Below are 20,833 nucleotides of genomic sequence, written 5' to 3'. Positions count from 1 at the left end.
ACATTATGCTATACCAAATATAAAAAGACAAAATTTAGCAAAAGAATTTAGTAAAAGAGCTTTAAATAACATGATGACACACTGATCTACTTATTAAATATTACCAAATAACGCATACATGAACTATTATATTATTCTAAAAATAAAAAGTAGATAAAACATTTAATCAAGTTATTAAACAGTACAAATAACACGAATAGAATATATGTTATTAAGATATAGGTACGTATAGAAGAATAATAGAATCTAAAATAATTTCCAACTAGTTAGGGAGTTAAATCAAATACTGTATAAATAATATTTAAAATATAATCATAATATCATTGCCAAAAAAAACAATGCCATTTTTTTTTTTTACAGACTTAGATAGACTATTTTTAGATTCTGAGCAGTCCTGATGAATGCATTGATTTAAAATGATGTGTTTTTTATCTGCCTATTATTACATTTTTAGGTAGTAAAAATATTTCTATTTTCAACCGTAGAGGTATTTTTAATAGAAGATAGCATAAAATTGGTACTTTGGAGGGTTAAAAGTAAAACATTTTCAGTAATTCTCTTCTTTCTTAATGATCGAGAAAAAAAAATAAGGAAAACAAGAATTTTTGTGCTAAACCAGTTTTTGATAAAAATTAACTTTTTAATTTTACTTTAATTTAAACAAATAGGTAACAGCTAGTAGACATATAAAATTTTCACTAAGTATGTGTTTATGATATTATTTTTATTATGTAATAATTTTTTTTTTAAATATTTAACTCTTTTTAAGTTATTGATAAGTATAACAAATTTTCAATTTTTTTAGTTATTTTTGTCTATAAAAATGTATTTATTGGGTCAAATTCCTTAAAAATTGAATACAAAATCTTATGTAAGTTATTCTTATTTCTGTATAAAATTTTTAAAAATACATAGACACAATTTAATTTTATACTCATTTCATATTTAAATTTTTAAAAAATTTATAAAATGTGCAATTTGTCTAACTTAAATATTAAAATATAATACATAGTTACTTATAAGTAGTTCATAATAAAACCAAAATTTAAAAAAAATATATAAGCATATTTTTTATTTATAAACATTTTAAGTTAAAATTTGGAAAAAATTGCATATTTAAACTATAAATACCGTTGTTTTGTTATAATTCAATAATATTATTCATTAGAACTTAGTTTTAAGTATATGTGTGTAAAAAATTTTAAAATTTGATATTTTTAAAAATTGATAGAATAAATAATTAGAATAATTAAAATAGAGATAATTAGTAGATTAATTAAATTACATTAAATGACTAGAAAAATTCACTATTCTAATTAACATGATTGTGTGGTTATAAATTAGATACACTGTAATACACTTATGAAAATATTGTTACCTCGCATCTATAATATCAAATTTCTGGGCTGGTCGCCGGTACTTTCATCATTAATATAAATTATTGTCGTTATTATTATGTTTCCGTATGTTTTAAGATCGATGTTAACGAATACAAGAAGTCAATAGATAACAAGAGGATGATATTTTCTGCATAATACAATTAATACGACAACCGCGAAATCATCATTGGTATACTTACGTGACGCTGCAACAATATTATAATAAATAATATTCCAAATCCAAAATATATTCTCTATTATTATTCTGTAATGACAATCAGCCCTTGTACCTCATTTAAGTGTTATAAATTATAATTTATCGATTATTACCTACTACACCTATTAGCTAAGTATTATACCACATTGTTTCTGAATTAAAAGTTTTGAGTGCAATAAAATCATGATTTGTTTTCATAAAATATCAAATAGTTGAAAATATTTTACTACCTACCTACTTCATTATCCAATGCTTGTTTGGAGGAGGTTATTAATGACTACAACTATAGTAAAACCGTTCTATACCCAAACAACACAAACATTGATTAATAATATTAATGAATAACTAGGTACCTAACAAAACAATTTTGAACACGAACCACGCGGAATACAGACATAGACGACAGTGTAAATGTAGTAAGAACTTAGGTAGACATCTAATAACTGATTAACTCAGATCGCGATTCTGTAATCATGAAGTCAAATAAGAAATATGAATAATAGGTACATGATATGTGAATAATACGTGATCGGAACAGACTTACATCTCGGAATCATCATCGTTTACTTGCCGCATTCACGTCCAGTGGCGTATTTACGGGTGGAAGGGAATCAAGGGGATAAATCCCTCCATAGACTGTATACACACAAATAATTATAGTCATCATATTATTTAAAAAATTATTAATATATATATTTTTTTTTCAACCAATGATTAAATTTGCAAGAATCAAAATATTGAAATATATTGTACAATATTCTCATTGGTACCTATCTTCATTTATAAAGTCATATCCCCCCCCACGACAAAAATCTAAATACACCACTTTTCACGTCATGGGTAACGTTAAAACGGTCGTAAATCCACGGAGGCACGGTTGTTCGCATATAGTTTTATTATTATTATTTTTTTTACTCGTAAATATAAAAATACAATCGTAACTGCTGCGGTGGATATAAAACCGTTTTCTAGTCACCACGTACACCGTGAACGGCGTAAACGCATAAACAGCGACAATGTTATTACGGTACGCGCAAAACCTGGGTAACATACCGCGGATACCGCGAGCAATAATACCGTGATAATACCGCGTTCTACATTTCAGTATCGCGCGTTATCACCGCTTAATAATACAGAACACCTTTCAACTTTTGTGCGACTGATACGACGACAAAAACAACAACATCGACGGTCGCGATACTGTTATTATTAAACATAATATTTTTATCGTCTTCGTTTGTCGTTTCGGCGTCGACACGATCGCCGTCGCCGTCGCCGCCGTCAATCCGCAGGGTCGTCCGTGCTACTGGGCAGCCCTTTGCGCGCGCACGTGTGCGTGTGCGCTTGTGCTCGTTGCCGCCGCCGCCGACTCGACGTGCTCCTCTCGCTCTGGCGACGCGCGGCGCTCGTCGTCACACACGGACACCGAACGTCGACGTTCGGACGTGTACGTTGTTCGCCGTCGTGGCGCCGTACTTGTTCCGACGGTAGCCGGTGGTCACCGTAATAATTCTGTCCCGTCGCCGCCAGCGCGCGCGAAATCCTCGTCATTCCGCTCGCGTACTCTTAAGCACCGATGGCAGTGCGGGCCCCAGCCAAAAATGTGAGTACAACGTTATTAATAATAATAATAATAATAATAATAAATTCCTGTGCGGCGCTGAGATCGGCGTGAAGTCTTACGGTAGGCTCAACGACTGGACTCTGTGGGCTGGTTGTTTGCCTGTCGTTTCAGTTGACTTTTGGCTGATAGTTTCGTTGTTTTTTTTCTCTCGGTTTTTGACTATCTGATTGAGATACAAATCTATCTCGGTAGCCAAAGTTTCACAATATTGTAAATTTATCAATTAACTAGAGGTAGAACCCAGTCAAAACTTCATCCTTGGAATATTATTTTTCTGTACCATATGTCTGTTCAATTGTCTATGTACCTATCTACAGTAAATTTAATTTTCTCCGATACATCATTAATTATATTAAATTCCATGACATCTAAATAATATGTTTATCTATTATTTAGATGTCCATCCATATTAAAATTTATTGTGTTATAGATAGTTGGTTGTTTGTTATTACCTAAACACAATAGTTTGTTTTAATTGCATGTAATTTTTTTTTTTTTAGTAAATAGGTAAATAAATGTATTTCATATTTATATCTAGGACTGTAGCTGCGAGCAGACTAGCTTACATTTACATGCCGAAATTGAAAATTTAAAACAAAAACTATTAGAAAGAGAAAATCACATTGTCAACATGGAGACTAATTTTCTTTGTGAAGCGGAAAAATTCCCTCATGGGGAGTATGCTGCACTAACAGATGAAATATTAATATGGCAAGACAAATATTCTAGGTAATCAACTTTTATTAATTTTTGTTATATTAACTTAAATAAGTAATTAAAACATATTATTGTAATATCTACATTTTTTAAGGTCAAATTTTATTTTTCATACCTAACCAATGAATTTAGACAGTATTTAATTCATAATTTATTTGAATGTTCATCTCTATAAATATACAGTAATAAGGTCCATAATAGACTTACATAGGCACTTTTAAGTGTTTATTAATATTTTATATTTATTAATGTAAATAACTGTTAATGAATGTTTTGAAAATAGCCATGTCTTTTGATAAAATTAAACCTTGTAAATAAATTATTTTTATTTAGATTATTAGAATCACATAAGAGAGTTCAACGAGTTAACCAAAGTCTTGAGGATAAATTATTGCTACTTGTTGATAAAACTGAATCAGAAAAGAATGTATTAAACTCAGAAATTACAATAATATCTCAAAAACTGGTTGACCAACAATTTCAACTGAATCAATTAAATGATGAAAATGTAAGTTGTAATTATTATAAAAACTTGTTAAAAATGTATTAGATAAATGTTTTTACAAGATATTTGATATCAACAACATTTGAAACATAAATTAACTAATAAAACATGGTGGAGGTAACTAAATGATAAACAAAAAAAAAACTAAAAAATTCCTATAAAACTATGCTGAAATACCAACACATTTTATTTAAAATAATCTCGTTTAATTAAGAATTACCTTTTATAAATTAATGGATAAATAAAGAATTTTTTCATATTTACTGACTTTAGATAATAATTTATTTTAAAGTTACTAATAATTATGTTAATTATTTATTTATTTAAAAATTATTAATATTATTTTAAACAAAATTATATTAAATTATCAATTTTATTTTAAGCAAACTTTTATCAAATTATTAATATTATTTTAAACAAAATTATATTAAATTATCAATTTTATTTTAAGCAAACTTTTATCAAATTATTAATATTATTTCATAAATAACTAGTATTAAATTATTAATATAATTTTAGATACAATATTTTACTTTTTGTCATTATTTGAAACCTAATAATATCTGCTATGATTACTAATATAACAATTAATATATTTTCAATTGTGTGAATTTATTTATTACAGGAGAGGTATAAAAATGATCTAAATATTGCTATCCAATTACTTCAGTGTAAACCATCGCATTTTGTTTCTCAAAAATATGATAATGTAAGTTAATGTAAATATTGTAACAGTTATTATTATATGTTGCACATATTTATAGCCATATATATTACTAAAATAGAAAATTTTAAACTTTTGGTACATAAGTACAAAATTGAAAATTTGTTGTTTAATAAATGTTAAAATATTTTTATTATGTTTATAGCTGCCAAGTGAAATACAATCCAAAGTTCGAAATTATATTTTTAGCAAACAACGAAGATTGTCAGATGGCAATGGTAACATAGCACAGAAATCAGAAGGAAAAACTATAAAAGTACCAATTCCTACATTTCCTCCGACAGCAATGGTTTATTCATTGAGTAATGGTAATTTTTAAAATAATTTTCATATTTATTATATTGTAATGAGTCTTGGATTTTTTTTTTAAATATTAATACAGTTTTCAAAGAGATAAATTATTGAAATACAAGACGCTTAGTACATGAAAAAAAATAGTTAAACATATTTTGATGCAAGCTATTTTATTACAAATTGAGATAATTAACATATTTATACATACCTTATATTTAACAGCTAAATTTAAACTATGTTATTTGTAATTTATTCTTGAATAGCTGATAATTTAAATTATTATAATATACTCTACTATTTTAAATTTAAATTTTTAGTCAATTATTTAAAAAAATATATCGAACGAGTGCATTGAAGGTTACACAATTTCTCGGTATGTTACCAAAAATTTTTCATATATTATATATCCTGATCACTAATGTTAGTTTTTAAATATGTCCTGTTGATTTAATGTATTGTATCTATCTGGGTTAATCGTAATAGAAAATAGAATAGCACAAATTACATGTGTAAGATTTATTTATTTCATGTATGAATCCTGATTGCACTATCTATCCCAAACACAATGACCAACACTAATTAATAACAGTAACAAAATATATAAACATAATTTCAAATAATATGCATCTTAGTCTATATAATGATAAAAAATAATATTTTTATAGATAAAGATATTAAGTCGTCAAGAGACGCAGAAGAAGGTTCAGCACAACCTGTAAACAATGTTTCAGCAGCAATCTTAGCAAAAGTTTTAGAAGAAAGAGTCAAAGATCGGTTAACTCAACGGCACTGTTCTACGTGTTCGTGTGCTAATAAAAGTGGTGACTTTAATCCAGACCAACAAGAATGTCATTCACCTCTAACTGATTCTTCTAATAAGCGAGGTCGCGCCTTCACTAAACATAGTAAACAACCAATGACTACTAAAAGTTCAGAATCTCTTGTATCAGAACCAGAATTGACATCATATTTTGAAAACAATGTATCTTTAACAGATTCCTCTGATAGTGGACTAAAATTATCAACTCGGTCTAGATTATGTTCAGTACGTTTACAAGAAGGAAGTAATAATATATTGTTAGATAATGCTGCGACGCCATACACAGGTCCTGTACTCTACAAAAGTCGTTCTTCTAGCGGCGAGTACGATGAACCTTTGGTACACTCACAAAAATTGGTTGACCGTAATATCCATGTAAATGAACATACACGCATATTGATTTCAGATGAGGAAATTATTTAAAAGTTATACATTTGGTAAGAATACGAGTGAATGTGATTTGTTTGACAATAATTATATTAGGTGATTAATTAAATTAAATATATATTAACCAAAGTTTAAATATCAAATTTATCTAATATAATATTATTTATTATATATTATGTTATATTTATTATGACTATTATATAATAATTATAATGTATCATTGTTTAGCGTGAAAATTTATATTGTGCCATCGCTATGATGACACATTTTAAATTGCCTGATATTATATTATATTATAATGAATCAATTTACCAACAGAAAGCCTAAGTTGTTAAAAAATACATATTTTGCAGTTATGTATAACAATATCGATTAACAATTTCCTGATATATCGCGATGTTGAAATTTTTTAATTTTTTTATTATTTTTCAAGAATCATATTTTATTTGCAGGTTCTAAGGTATCTAAATTATATAAAATAATCATTATTGTAAAACAAATATGTACGATGTTGGTGTACCAATAATACTTGGGTATTAAAAAAAATGTATATTGAGGTTAAGTAATGTGAAAACAGTTCAGCCCCCCATGTAGTGATTTTTATGTAAAAAAAAGTATTAAAATATAATATTAATAAAATAAATGGATTAAATTCCTTTAGTGTGTTGTAAATTTGATTAAGAAAAATGAAAAAGGGATTTCTACATCGCGATATAATATCAGTAAATTTTGAATGATATTTATGTTTGAAATTATTTCTTTGTATCAGTAAATAAAAAAAATAACAATTGAATGTTCTTCAGTTTATGGAGTAGTTCAACATCCATGCTAACTCTTATTTTTCTTTAAATAATGATTTTATTCAAAACCTTTTCTTGAATTTGAATTTGAATTTTTTTAAATATATCTAAAGAACATATTTGAAAATCTTGAAATTTTTTTTATAATATTTGATGGAAGTCCTGTGTAATTATGAACATTTGTTTTCAACTAACAACTTCCTTTTTCTACTGAAAATTATTTAGCAAATAATTGTTCTCATAATGTTACAGTATAAATAAAAAATTTGAACAGGTAGTTTTTTGAATTTTTCAACTTTGTATACTAAGGATAATGATCTTTTAAAAAAATTTAAATTCTTATTAGTAAAAGTTCATATCTTTACAGGACACTCTGTAATTAATTCATCAAATCTTAAGAAATTGAAAATATTATGTTCATTAAGTATGTTAAAATACTTTCAAATATCAGAATTAGAATAAATTCATTATTCAGGGAAAAATCTTAAATGAAGGTGTTTCTGTAATATGATTGTTATTTATCTCCAAAAAATGATTTTGTCCATAAATTAATTATTTTTATCTTTAAATATATTTCACGCTGAATAATGATAAAATAATATTTTAAAATCAAAATTAGACCACATTTTTTCACTCATGTCATCTTAACTATTTTACCAATTTATGTCATCTGAAAAAAAATTATAAAACTATTATTATAACGCTGAAAAATTGATTTACATGATTTACAGGTACTGACCAGACTGCATTATTGTATTTTAAAATATTGGTTTGATTATACTAAAGAAAATTTTAAAACCAAAAATTACTATTTTACTCTATATTTTATTTATTTAGAATATAATATAATATATTATAATATGTATTGTAATTTTTATAAATGACATTAAAGTGATTCATTTACAAAGTATAAGACAAATTGTGTTATATTTATTTCTATCTAAAGATTAAGATATAATTAAGACAAAAATGTAAAAAAAAAATATATATTTTAGTGAATTATTACTTATTTTTGTTTTGTTTAAATTGGTTTTTATTGTTTTCATTTATATAATAGCTATGGGTGTTATTTTTATTATTTATTTTTTAGTTTATTTTTTTTTTATACAAAGTTTATGCTGTTGTTATTTTTGTATAATATTTACCAACCAATATCACAATTCAAATTTACACCATTTTACTGGGTCAAAAATATTCATAAATTAAGATTTGAAGAACGTTCATTGACTTGCCTTAATATTTTTTTTATTTTGATTATTCAAGCAGTAAGCAATACAATCTCAATGAAAATAAAATTGTAATAATAATATATTAATTGTACTAAAATCAGTTTATATTGTTTTCTCCTATTACTTAAATAAGATATTTAATAGCAACTGGACACATAAGTGATATATTTAATTCATAATCTAAACAAAATTAAATTAAATTTAGTCTAAAATTATTTACTGCAATACATAGTTTAAATGCAAAAGGAAGGCAACACTGACATAGAGCAACGTTTAAGATGTTCTTTGAATATTTGTTAAAAAGGTCAAAAATATGCTTTAAATTGTTTTTTTTTTTTCATTCTGTGTACTGTTTTGTTAGCTCCATTATAAACCTAGAACGAGTTTGATAATTGAATATTTATATGGTTATTAGGAAATATATACAAAAGTAAAAAAAAAAAATCATCAAGTAAGTTATTGTTATGGAATTATTGAATATGAGTTCAATGATAATTTATTGCATACCACGAAAAATAATTCTTATTATAATTAACAAACAATTTTTTTAAATTAAATTAAATTAATTTTAACAAATGTTTGTATTTTTTTCTTTTTTATATCTGATTTGCTAAAAGAAACCATCTATAGATTTGAAAATTAAAACATTGTTTTTACTAAAGAAAGTTTCTTGAAACACAAAAATAAAATATAAATCATTGTAAAATCAATCCATTGTTCAGAATCTTAAATTCAATAGGTATTTTTAAAAATATAATGACTAATAATTTTAGCAATAACACAATACTTAAGTTGCAAACAAGATAGTTTATGTTTCTCACAAATTATATTATATTATTATCAATAAATATGAAAAAAAAAGAAAGCCATTTTCTTAATTTCGTTGATTTTTTTTCAGTTAATACGTTATTGATTTAGTGATATATCTATCATATATAGATACTGTTTTTATTTATGAAAAGTAATAGAGCTACAAATGTATTTCGTTTTTTTTTTTTCATTTAATTGATTATCAGTTATTTAATGACATTTTTGCTATCCATAATACAGTTGTCATGTACATATTACTATTATGTATTATTTTTTACTGTTGATTATTCATTTATAGTTAATATGGAAACTAATTACCCAAGTTCACCTTCTATAGCTGAAAATATTTTAATATAAAATAATAATAACATATAAAAGTTAATAATAATTGTCATTTATAGGCAATGTGTGTGAAGTGTTTCACTACATATGTTTTTAGTTAATATTATGATTATTAAGAACCTAACCTTTACTTTCAACAAGAACTTACTGAAGTAAATAATAAATTTATTATTACATACTAGTAGAAACTGGGTTCAGCACACGAGTGTTTTATATTATAGGACTCAGATAGTGGCACACAAAGGTATTTTGAGAGCACATGCGACTAACGAAAGTTACCCACCTACTCACCAATATTTTTTATTTAAAAAAAACGTTCATTTAAACTGTTGTCTGCAACTGTACTAGGTAATATAATGTTTGTGTTATATTATTACTGTTGTTTGCTTACCATAGACCATAATGTTTGGTATCTGAGTTATCCAACTACATAATCATCAACCCACCTCATGCACCACTTGCTAACCTATCTGGGTGTCACTAAACTCAGACAAACATTAAAAATGAGTATCATTATATCCCAAATGTTCAGTATCTAAAATTAAATGATTTAATTTAATTGAAATATTTTATTTGAAATTATGTTTGATAATAAAATAAATATATTGTTAAATATATAATATAATATTTATATATATATATATATATATATATATATATATATATATATATTGTTTATACTTGTGGGTGCTGGTATGGAACTACATTATTTTTGAGAAGCCCACTTAATAACTAATATTTTGGAAAAAAATAATCTCCACATATCAGTATGATGGCAAGGTTACTTAATTCTACAAGCTTTTAACCAAAATTGTTTTTAAACGTTGTTCTTAGAAAACCTAAAATAATAGGACATCTAACATATATTGTACATTTAACAACTTAATTTTCTATGTAGGTAACCTAATTAGTAATAAGGTAAACATTAAAAGTATTGTACTTACAAATGAAATGATTTTTCTGGACCATTGGTAAACAATTAATTACAAATAATGCACATTCTTGTAATTGAAAATATAATAACTCACTATAACGGTAGCTTAGAAATTTAAAATTTAAACCTTAGAAAAACAGAAAAATGTTGATAGTTTAATTGTTAATTATAATTGTATTTTATTAAATCCGTAAATTCATCAATTTCCTTAATCTTTTGTGAGAAATAATTAATAATTAATATTTGATAATACAAAACACGATAATTATCATATTATTTAGTATTTACATTTGATCACAGAGAAATATGGAAGAGGCACTCAATCAACTAATCTGTCCACTAACCGTATTCCAAAGGTGTGAAGTATTGGACTTTAAAGTTTAAAACGGTATCTACAATCTCATAGAATTTTGGTTATGTATATCCCGTTTTTTTGTGTAGATGAAAACTATGCTGGTAGCCAAATTCGTTTTTTTTTTTATTCACATTTTCATTTTTCATCATTCATATTATGTAGGTATTGTAACGACAGTTTTTGTTGTATTATTATTTATCAATATTCTTACTTGTTATTATTGTGCTTTGTGTACAAATATTACTGATATGATTTAATTAATTATTGATAAGATTATAGTGACTTAATAACTCGACATAAATCCTAATTTAATTTGGCTGTTTTAAACATTAGTAGATAATAGTATAATATTATGATCTATAAACATTTATATCTCTATTGAAGGAAGATAAAGATAATATTATTAACTATAAATTATAATATTAGTACTATAAAATAAATATCAAACATTACATTAAGTGCACTGATATCAATATATTTTTATGAAAATAATCTTGTGATTAATTTATTTAAATATTAAGACATAGTTGTGTAATAAGAGACGTTTTTAAAGAAGTGGATCAACTGAGTAAATTTTCCCACCTTTTTTAAACAAACTTTTCACTATAAATGTTAAACGGTATTACTAATAAAGATATATAACGTTTGTATGATATAACTTTGTTATTATTATATTGTGGTCGGCTAAATAATATGTACTTACGCATAATTCATGGTTTAAATAAATTTAAATATGATTTTAAAATTGAAGAAAAATATTTGTTGAGTTTGATTAGAGAATTTGTTTTATTTTGTTTATAAAATAATAATATTAATGTCATGCTGGGTATTTGAGTACACCTAAATGATTGAATATTATATCTCTGAGTTCCAAGCGACTGCTTTGTGTGCCAGAAAATCACTATAATTGGATTATAATTATTAAAAGAATCTTAAATCTAAAATATGCATGTATTGTGATTGTTTCTTAGTGAAAAAATTTTAAAGTATTTTATGTTCTTAACATATTTTAATGTAATGTTTTCTGATCAAATGATTTTAAAATATTTAACAGGGAGAAAGGAGGCAGCTGCTCCTCTTATTAATTATTTCTAAATACATCTATATAGTCTTTTTTAGTATATTTCAGTTTTCAATATTCTTGTTTGGCTGGGGACCTGATAGGATTCAGGAAGAATAATTGTCACTGAATAATTCAGTTTTTTGATTTGAACATTTGATGAATTAGGTTTAATTACACCAAGTTAGAAATCTATGGGCTGTTCAGAATATATTATGATGAGGAATTAAGTCACAAAAACATAACTTCCTTGATCAATAAATTAATATTGGCTATAAAAGCTAAGACATTTTGTATATTAATGCTTGAACACACATATCTGTATACAAATTTATAAGTCAACTTTATAGCAATTATTATAAAAATCAACAAGACCTTAACAAAGGGAAATATCTATAAATCAATATGTTATAATTGTTGAATACAATACAAATATATTTCAATGATTAAACAATATTTTAAAATACAAATTAAAAAACTGATGATTCTTAAATTTGTAATTCCATACACTTTGTAAGTAATCAAAGTAAAATAAGAAATAAAAAGGGATAAAAAAAAAAACCCATAAAAGTTATTAACTTAATGTTAAATACATCTAATTGTTTTATAACCCAGTTGTATTTTGTTACATAATAGGTTATTCCAAAATTTGTACGTCATAAGCTGATAATTTTGAGTAAATAATACATATAAAATTGTAATGACTTAGTTAATTTAATTACAAAATGCCAATATGTTTCATTTAATTGAAACTCACAAATAAATTATTTAAATTCATAGACATAAATAAATTAAAACAATTGCTCCCGTGATAGCGTCGTGCCAACTACATGTATGCAAACAACAACACAAAACATAACAAGTGAAAGATAATGGTAAACTAAATGCACAAATTTAAATTATACAACAATTGATTGATTGATTTATTGTAAGAGAAAGGCAGTTTAACTTAATAAGAATATTTTAATTATTATTTCTCATAGTAACACAATACTATTGCATTATAAAATAATTATAAGTGATATATGTATTATTATAGATGCATTAAATCTTGCCTTCAACTTAAAATAAGAAAAATTAAAATTTGTCATTCAATGACAGAACTTTAAAATTTCATAAACTTTATAAATAGTAGTAATATAATGTTTTAGAATAAATATTAATGGTATATATATGTATATATATATATATATATATATATATATATATATATTCATATACATAACATTAATGAAATGATATCCATATTAACTGAGCTAATGTTGGTGAAAACTGTTTTCCAAAATATAAAGGTAATAAATGTGGATACTAATAAATAATAATACAAAATAATATAATCACTTAAAGGAATGATTAATTTCCTAGTATAAAATATAAAGTATAAACGTATATATTTAAATAAATTATAAACTATAAATAATATTTTTATATAAATTTCAAAATTTTAATAATCAATAAATATTTTAGTAATACAAAATATGGTGGATACATAGAGATTATAATGATTAAGGCTGCTTTTATTTTAACAATTGATAGTTATATAAATTGTACTAAGTTCTGACAGAACTATCATATACAGTAGAGCATTGATTATCTGGAATCATTAGGACCAAGCGGGAAAACAGATAATCAATTTACAAAAATTATTACGTAATTACTATAGATAGATGTACATATATTAAATTGATATACTTGCAATACATTTATAACATAGATTTTTTGTAAATATACTTATATGAATAACTAATAGAGATATGATATTGATGACTTAAAAAAAAATTTAAAATACATTTTGAGATAAGCTTAAATTAAATGATATGGATGTAAAATGTTCAACATTATGTATGTAAAAATGAATGAATAAAATAAAAACAAAAAAATTATGATTTTATATTTAGAATCATCCAATTGAAATAACAAAAGTACTTAAAGAAAAAAAACTAATGAAAAGTCATCAACATTTTATCTCTAATAATTAAATATATTGTACACTATTATTTTTTAAAGTACATTATGTTATGTACTTAGTGTATTTTAGATTAATTATTTTTGTAAATTGACTGAAAAAATAACATATTATAAATTAAGTATACTCGTAAAACTTGAAGCAAATAATTGAAAAACCGAATAATCGACGTTCTACTGTATATGGGTATATTTAAATCAGCCATAAAATAATAGTACACATTTGCTGTGAGAAATCATAAGATTGATTATGAAATTACCTCGACGTTAAGTGTTGACTTCTTTTCTTCACTGTTTATCATTTCAAGGCTAGTTTTTAGAATGTCTATTTGATGCTAAAAAAGTAAACAAAAAATATGTCATGAATTTACCATGCATGTTTAACTCTTAAAATAGGTAAAATGTCTTAAATAGGGTCAACAAAAAATTTACCTGTGCATGTTTTATTTCCCACTCAGCAAGTTCCAATAAGTTTTTATTGAAAGTTGATACTCTTCTTGCTTTAAAATCAATCAATTCTAGAATCACCAAATTATATATTAAAATTAATATGTATAAATAATGGATTAAACTATGATATTTTTCATATTAAATAAAATAAAGTGTATACCTTCTTTTCCTTTATCAGACATGACTTCAAATTTTTCGCATGATAATTGTTGTGTTGCCTCAGCCTAAAAAATATATTATTCATAAGTAAAAAAATAATTAATTTTTCTATGGGTTATCTATTCATACAACAATAATTCACAATAATTTATAATTCATCTAAGATAAACAAGTAATATTTTGCCGACAATTTTCTAATTAACAATATGTCTACAAAAAAAAAAAAAATAATACAAAATACAAATCTTAAATGTTTTAACTATATATATATATATATATATATAGCTAAAAGAGATTATAACATAAAAACAACTTAATAATTCAGCATCCAAAAATCTCAATACAATGAAATTTACTTATAACAAAGCCGGTTATAAGTTAAAAAAAAATATAAATACCCATTTACAAAAAACTAAATATTTAGTTTGATCAGAAACACTATTATTCCTAACAATATCAGTGATCATTTTACATAAACAATAGATTAAAATATTTAAATAAAATTGAAACATATGCATTTTACTTATTAACATGCAAACTACTCTTTTATCAATCATAATAACATTTCCAAAAGTAATATATTGTTTTAAATACAATTGATATTTAAATAAATTTGAAGTACATTTGTATATTAACTATACATTTCTAAAACGATAATTATTAAAACAAATGACAAATCTTAGCAACTGCTATGATTATGTTATGCCATTATACAATGGGTACTTACATCATAAACTTCTTGAGCCTCGTTAAACAAGTTAACGAAATAAAAATTATGTAACATATTAAGTTTATTCATATTTATATACAATAAAATATTACTTACTGCATGGACATCTTTATTTTTTGCCCTAGCTTTTTCTAGATTTCGATTAGCTGTTTCGTAGTTGGCTAAACAACGTAATCGCCTATACAATAATCGTTTTGCAGCAAACGAATCTCCTACATAGTAACGTAATGTATCTGAAAGTTTAAGGTCTTCATCAGATGCTACTCTCCCTTCCACTTTCTATGTATAAATATAAAAAAAAAAATTAGTAATAAGTACTTATTATTTTTTGTTTAATTATTGGAACAAAATAATAAACTTAATCAAAATATAAAAATAATTAAATATATGATAAATATTGCATAACTTACTCGAAGTTTTTCCAACGTTTCAGAAAATCGGTTCAAGAACCAATCAAGTTCTCGATGATCAAAAGTAGATAATTGAACTAAACATGATGAAATCTTTATATAACAGTCTGCAACATCTGTACAATAAGAATTAAAATATTTATATATATATATTTAAATGTATAATAAATGATTGTATATAAAATTGTTCTTTTCATCAAAGATCAAAAATGTTTATATTTTTAGAATAGGTGTTATAAATACTCTATTACATAAACGACAAATATATTATTCAAAAAACTGCATTTCATAGTACCATTTTACAATGAATACTGATGAATATATACACAATATTATAAGATTGTGTACTCATGTGTGTTACTCTATTTTAATGTATAATGACACATAACAATTTGTGATCAGCAGTTGCAATATTGTGTTATATAAAACATTATTTAAAGTAAATAAATCTATTATTAAACTTGAAGGAAAAATAATTATCTATGTTCTCTTGGTTTTTATTATAATTTAACATTTAAACAAATTATAAGTATATAAAATATAAATATTTAAAAATGTTTATAACACAAAATTATTATTACAGTAAAAATTGGTTTTTGCGTTAGTAAGAAGGGAACAACACACACAGATACATCATTCTATTGAGAAATGCTGATTTTACATCAATAAGAATAACGAGCTTAGTACTTTTTTTTTTATGAATTATGTTTATTTTAGTATATATCATAAATGCTTGCTAATTCCTGGTATTATACAAATATAATATTAAAATTATTAATATATTAATCAACAATAAACTAACCTTTATGCTTGTTTACCATTTTATCTGACTTCATAGTAGCATCTTTTAAATGACCATAATAATCTATGAGGAAATTCTTTTCTTGTTCAAAAAAATCATTGACATCTCTTACAGTTGCAGAAAGAAGGTATTCATCTGTGGTCTTGGATAAAGATTTCATTATTTCCTTAATAAAAAAAAAGGCATAAAATTAATACAAAATCTTATAAAAATAGTTTAAAAACTAAAATTCTTACCTCAAAAAGTTCTTTTTTATTTTTTGTACGAACAGCAAGATCTTGATCGTATTCTAAAAATACTCGGAAATTTGTATCGTAACGAAACACAGGGTGCTGAGCTAGTCTTGAAAGGAACATTTCGTGCATGGCAACAGTCTTTTTAAATGTGGCTAAGTACTCACTAAAAAAAGAAGCAATTGATAGTTTACAAACATAAAATAATTAATAAAGTAGAGTAATAATAAAATAATTGTATTGCCATACGCTTCTAATTCTTTTTTCATTTTCAAAAACTCTTCTTTGGTCATTGTACCTTCACCTTCTCCTAATTTTTGTAACTTTTCTCTTGAAGAATCAAAATCTGGACGTGGGGGAGCAGGTGGAATCTAAAACCATAGATATTACTAATCAGTATCAAATGAAAATGTTTATTTGTAATCAACATAAATCTGAATATAATAAAGAAAACGATAAAAACCAAAATAAATAAAATATATTTGTTAAATTCAATTCTCAGTAAACATGGCTATTTAAAGAAACAATATAGACTTATATTGTTTTTTTTTTTTTTTTTAATTCATACTTATTGTATAAGTATCTATATTATTTTTCGAATACATGTATGTACGTATATATATGTTACGGTGAATAATGTAAACGTGATAAAAAACGCCATTCCCCGGTATATGGCATCATTTACCTAAAAATTGGTAAACATTGTAAATGCAGACATTACCCGGTTATTGTCGTCAATTACCAGTTTAATTGGAGAATGATGTTTAATACTTTTATGTCAGTGTGAACGATCAGCGATAAGCGTGTAGGTACTGAATAAGCTTTATTAGTTAAAAATATCATGACGGAAGTAGATAGATAAACATAAATCCCAACTAGCAATAACCCAAGTAATAATATGGGATAATCTTTTAGTTTATTAGTTAGTATCGACGGGCATATTATAGCAAGTTGTATTTGCTATAAATGTGTGTTTTATTACATTATCTGTAAAAATTTGTGTACTAGTTGTGGTACTAAAAAAAGTGCTTGCAATGCAGCGGAAATGTTGTGCAGTTTAAAATGTCATGGTAACCAAAATTGTACAAATAAATAATTTGTAATATGCATGTATTTTATTATTTTTAATTAACCTATTATCCCATTCAAATAAATGCCTAAAATAAAAAATGAAACATTCACCAACAATAAATCATTATTGCCTATAATAAAAAAATCAGTGTATTATTTTAGATTTATCATTATTTACCACTAGTTTTGGTAAATTACATCAATGACTGGTGAAAGATAAACATTTGAATTTAAAATTTGGTTTTTTACATTATTTACCTACATAATCGAATCATTTTGGTAAAAAACGTCATTCAACAATATTCATCTTTCACCGTAACATATTATATATCATACATAGTTTCCAAGAGTATTTACTAATAAAATATTAAACATTTTCTATATCAAATTTGGATATTTACTTATTTTTAAACATTGAAATACTCGTGCGAGTTATATGCTTGTTTAAACACCGTAACATTTATTTAAATATACTAAAACTCGAATAAAATGCTTTAGATCTTGACCACTTTTTTTGTAATTTTCTTTAAGAATTATTTGTAAGGGCAAAACTTAATGAAATATTTTAGTGCATTGATTATTTGCATTAAATCAATAAATTGATTCAAAAATATTTTTTAGTGATAGAATGTATGATGGTCTAAATCAGTAGTTCTCAATCATTTTAGGACTGCAACCCAAATTGTCTTCCAAAAATCTGCTATCTTGTTGTATGTGCTCTACCGTTTTTACCACTCTAATTGTAAGTAATATAAGTAATTATTATTTTTATTACACCATATATACATACACAGGTGATAGGTACAAGCATTAATTTTATATACAGATAAGTCGAACTATAGGAATATTTGGAAACTGTATTTTTAGATTTATTTTATTCCGACAAACATCACAGTTTAGATAATTTTGAAGATAATAATATTATCTGGGGTGAAACGAATTATAATTAAAATGTATAGATTATATATAGATAAATTTATCGCACAATAAATTTTCTACATTTACTAAAAGATTTTTAGAAATTAAAAATTTAGTAGCTGATTCTTCATTCTGAATTATGGTATAAAATTCTTTTGCAAGCATATTAAAAAGTGAAAATAAAAACCGTGTAAACCCAAGAACTGTCAGCCAATGATTAAATACACAATCAAAAATTATATCATGCAGTAAAAGAGAGTGATAATCTTTATTAGCATTAAGTCACAATAGTAAAGATGAATTGGGTAGTAGAGCGCATACGACAAGCGTGCCGTAATTGCAGGTAGACCGTGATCTACGGTAGAGTGCATACGACAGGATAGCCCAAAAATCTATCGCGACCCCCATAGTTTTCATTTACAGAATCAAAAAGTTATTTCAAAAAACAAATTTTTTTATTACTTAATTACTACTTTGTAATAATTTCTTACAATCTATATAATTAAACCCACATTTTAAGAAACACTGGTCTAAATATTAAATCGCATATAAAAGAGCTTAATTAATTAATTAATTTAATACTTATTGTATTGGTTTTTAAAAGATACTCAGATAACTTGATAGATTTTTATAAGATAAGAGACTAAAATATAAGAGATTTGAATCATTTATAATTAAATAGTTAATTTTGTTTAAAAATATTTTTAATTATTATTAGGCGTAACACATTAAAATTTACTGTTTTGTCAATACTGAAATTCAAATTAATGAATTAATTTACATAAATTTTTATACTAACAATAAATCCAGCATAATCTTCATTTTCTTCAAATTGATCATGTAACCAGATAAATTCTTCATGCTGACGTACAACTGAAAATTCTGATCTTTGAAAATCTGGTAATGTTGTCTACATCATAAACATTAAATTATTATAATTTTCTACATTACATTTTGTTACAATGGTATATTTCTCACCTTAGACAAAACAGTGAATTTGACTCTGTCCTTTTCACTGAGAGCATCAGAAATAACTACTTGAAGAGAATTATCACTTAAATCAACATTTTCAGAATTGCTGCCCTAATGTACAAAACAAATCATAGAAATTAAAGTAAATCGTACAAATGACACTCATGGTAAAACAGACAATTACTTCATTTAAAATGTCACTCTGAGAATTGTTTTCTTCCACATCGAACTCGTCAGACTAGAAATAAAAAATAATTATGTACGAACAGAAGACTAGACTTAAAAATAATAAACATTGCATGTGTCTAGACTCATTGTGAATATGCCCAATACCGACTGTCTGATGGCAGTCAATCAAAGGCTCATTGCTGACCGATAGTAATTTAAAAACGCAAAGATTCAAGGAAGTACTTACAAGCATTGTGTACAAAGACGTCGAGTGATTGATCCGTTTCGCAGGGTGTAAGTAGAGTCGAACACGAGTGGGCGGGTGTTCGACGAGGAATAAAATCAAAATTTATGAGTGCTCCAGAGCGTCTTACGCCGACGATGATATAATTTTTGTCAGTTGAGTCACCGTCCGGACGCCGAGCAAAAATCAGATATCGGTGAACGCATTCAATACACAAACGTCAAGCGCGCGTGCGTACAATACGGCAAATTTCGTCGATAAGTCTGCGGAAAACAGTCAACAAAAGATCAAACGTAATGACTACAGTTGTCTAGTATTTCTTTCTCGTTGGCCGTAAAACGTGAATAACAATCCTATATAATAAACATTAATGTAGTTGAATGTTGGATATAAATGTAATAGTATAATTTATAAAATGTTTTCTGTCTCGTTAGAACTTGGAACGCACTCTCAGCGTTTAGTGTGTACAAATGTACAATGAATAATAATGATAAGAACGACGTCCGCGGCGGTG

General features: G+C 25.0%; 2 protein-coding genes across 8 annotated transcripts; one reads left to right on the top strand and one right to left on the bottom strand.

Annotated features, from left to right (window-relative positions):
* The first annotated feature begins 2,745 nt into the window (after positions 1-2,745).
* Positions 2,746-8,241, top strand: LOC112591478. 5 transcript variants are annotated; one of them, XM_025335327.1, is made up of 7 exons: positions 2,746-3,199; positions 3,759-3,949; positions 4,271-4,445; positions 5,068-5,151; positions 5,312-5,474; positions 6,126-6,365; positions 6,456-6,791. In XM_025335327.1, the coding sequence occupies exons 1-7, from the start codon at positions 3,173-3,175 to the stop codon at positions 6,701-6,703; spliced, it is 1,128 nt and encodes a 375-aa protein (XP_025191112.1). In that variant the 5' UTR covers positions 2,746-3,172; the 3' UTR covers positions 6,704-6,791. The 5 variants fall into 5 exon arrangements, 4 of the variants coding, with proteins under 4 accessions (XP_025191112.1, XP_025191111.1, XP_025191110.1 ...); XM_025335326.1 differs by having other exon boundaries at positions 6,126-6,389; XR_003114507.1 differs by adding an exon at positions 8,199-8,214 and having other exon boundaries at positions 2,749-3,199; positions 6,126-6,763.
* Positions 8,242-12,740: 4,499 nt separating this feature from the next.
* Positions 12,741-20,829, bottom strand: LOC112591419 (sorting nexin-6). 3 transcript variants are annotated; one of them, XM_025335232.1, is made up of 14 exons: positions 20,323-20,827; positions 20,092-20,145; positions 19,914-20,018; positions 19,735-19,845; positions 17,196-17,317; positions 16,950-17,112; positions 16,714-16,879; positions 15,912-16,027; positions 15,598-15,780; positions 15,499-15,516; positions 14,773-14,836; positions 14,595-14,680; positions 14,423-14,497; positions 12,744-13,023 (listed from the first exon to the last, which is right to left on the bottom strand). In XM_025335232.1, the coding sequence occupies exons 1-14, from the start codon at positions 20,326-20,328 to the stop codon at positions 12,940-12,942; spliced, it is 1,353 nt and encodes a 450-aa protein (XP_025191017.1). In that variant the 5' UTR covers positions 20,329-20,827; the 3' UTR covers positions 12,744-12,939. The 3 variants fall into 3 exon arrangements, with proteins under 3 accessions (XP_025191016.1, XP_025191017.1, XP_025191018.1); XM_025335231.1 differs by having other exon boundaries at positions 12,741-13,023; positions 15,499-15,780; positions 20,323-20,829; XM_025335233.1 differs by lacking the exon at positions 15,499-15,516 and having other exon boundaries at positions 12,747-13,023; positions 20,323-20,826.
* Between the last annotated feature and the right edge of the window lie 4 nt (positions 20,830-20,833).

Source organism: Melanaphis sacchari, unplaced genomic scaffold, assembly GCF_002803265.2.
Source record: "Melanaphis sacchari strain LSU unplaced genomic scaffold, SCAv2.0 Contig134_pilon_pilon, whole genome shotgun sequence".
Lineage (NCBI taxonomy): Eukaryota > Metazoa > Arthropoda > Insecta > Hemiptera > Aphididae > Melanaphis > Melanaphis sacchari.
The sequence above is the reverse complement of the archived record's forward strand: the minus strand, read 5'-3'. Positions and strand labels throughout refer to the sequence as shown.

What these genes read in the sequence shown, in the direction of transcription:
- LOC112591478 (XM_025335325.1), top strand. Translation starts at nt 3,173, where the DNA reads ATGGCAGTGCGGGCCCCAGCCAAAAAT. An exon ending in TGCGGGCCCCAGCCAAAAAT is followed by an intron (nt 3,200 to 3,758) that starts GTGAGTACAACG and finishes ATTTATATCTAG; the next exon opens with GACTGTAGCTGCGAGCAGAC. An exon ending in ATCAATTAAATGATGAAAAT is followed by an intron (nt 4,446 to 5,067) that starts GTAAGTTGTAAT and finishes TATTTATTACAG; the next exon opens with GAGAGGTATAAAAATGATCT.
- LOC112591419 (XM_025335231.1), bottom strand. An exon ending in AGGCTCAAGAAGTTTATGAT is followed by an intron (nt 14,837 to 15,498) that starts GTAAGTACCCAT and finishes TATATTTTTTAG; the next exon opens with GCTGAGGCAACACAACAATT. An exon ending in GTCTGATAAAGGAAAAGAAG is followed by an intron (nt 14,681 to 14,772) that starts GTATACACTTTA and finishes TGGTGATTCTAG; the next exon opens with AATTGATTGATTTTAAAGCA.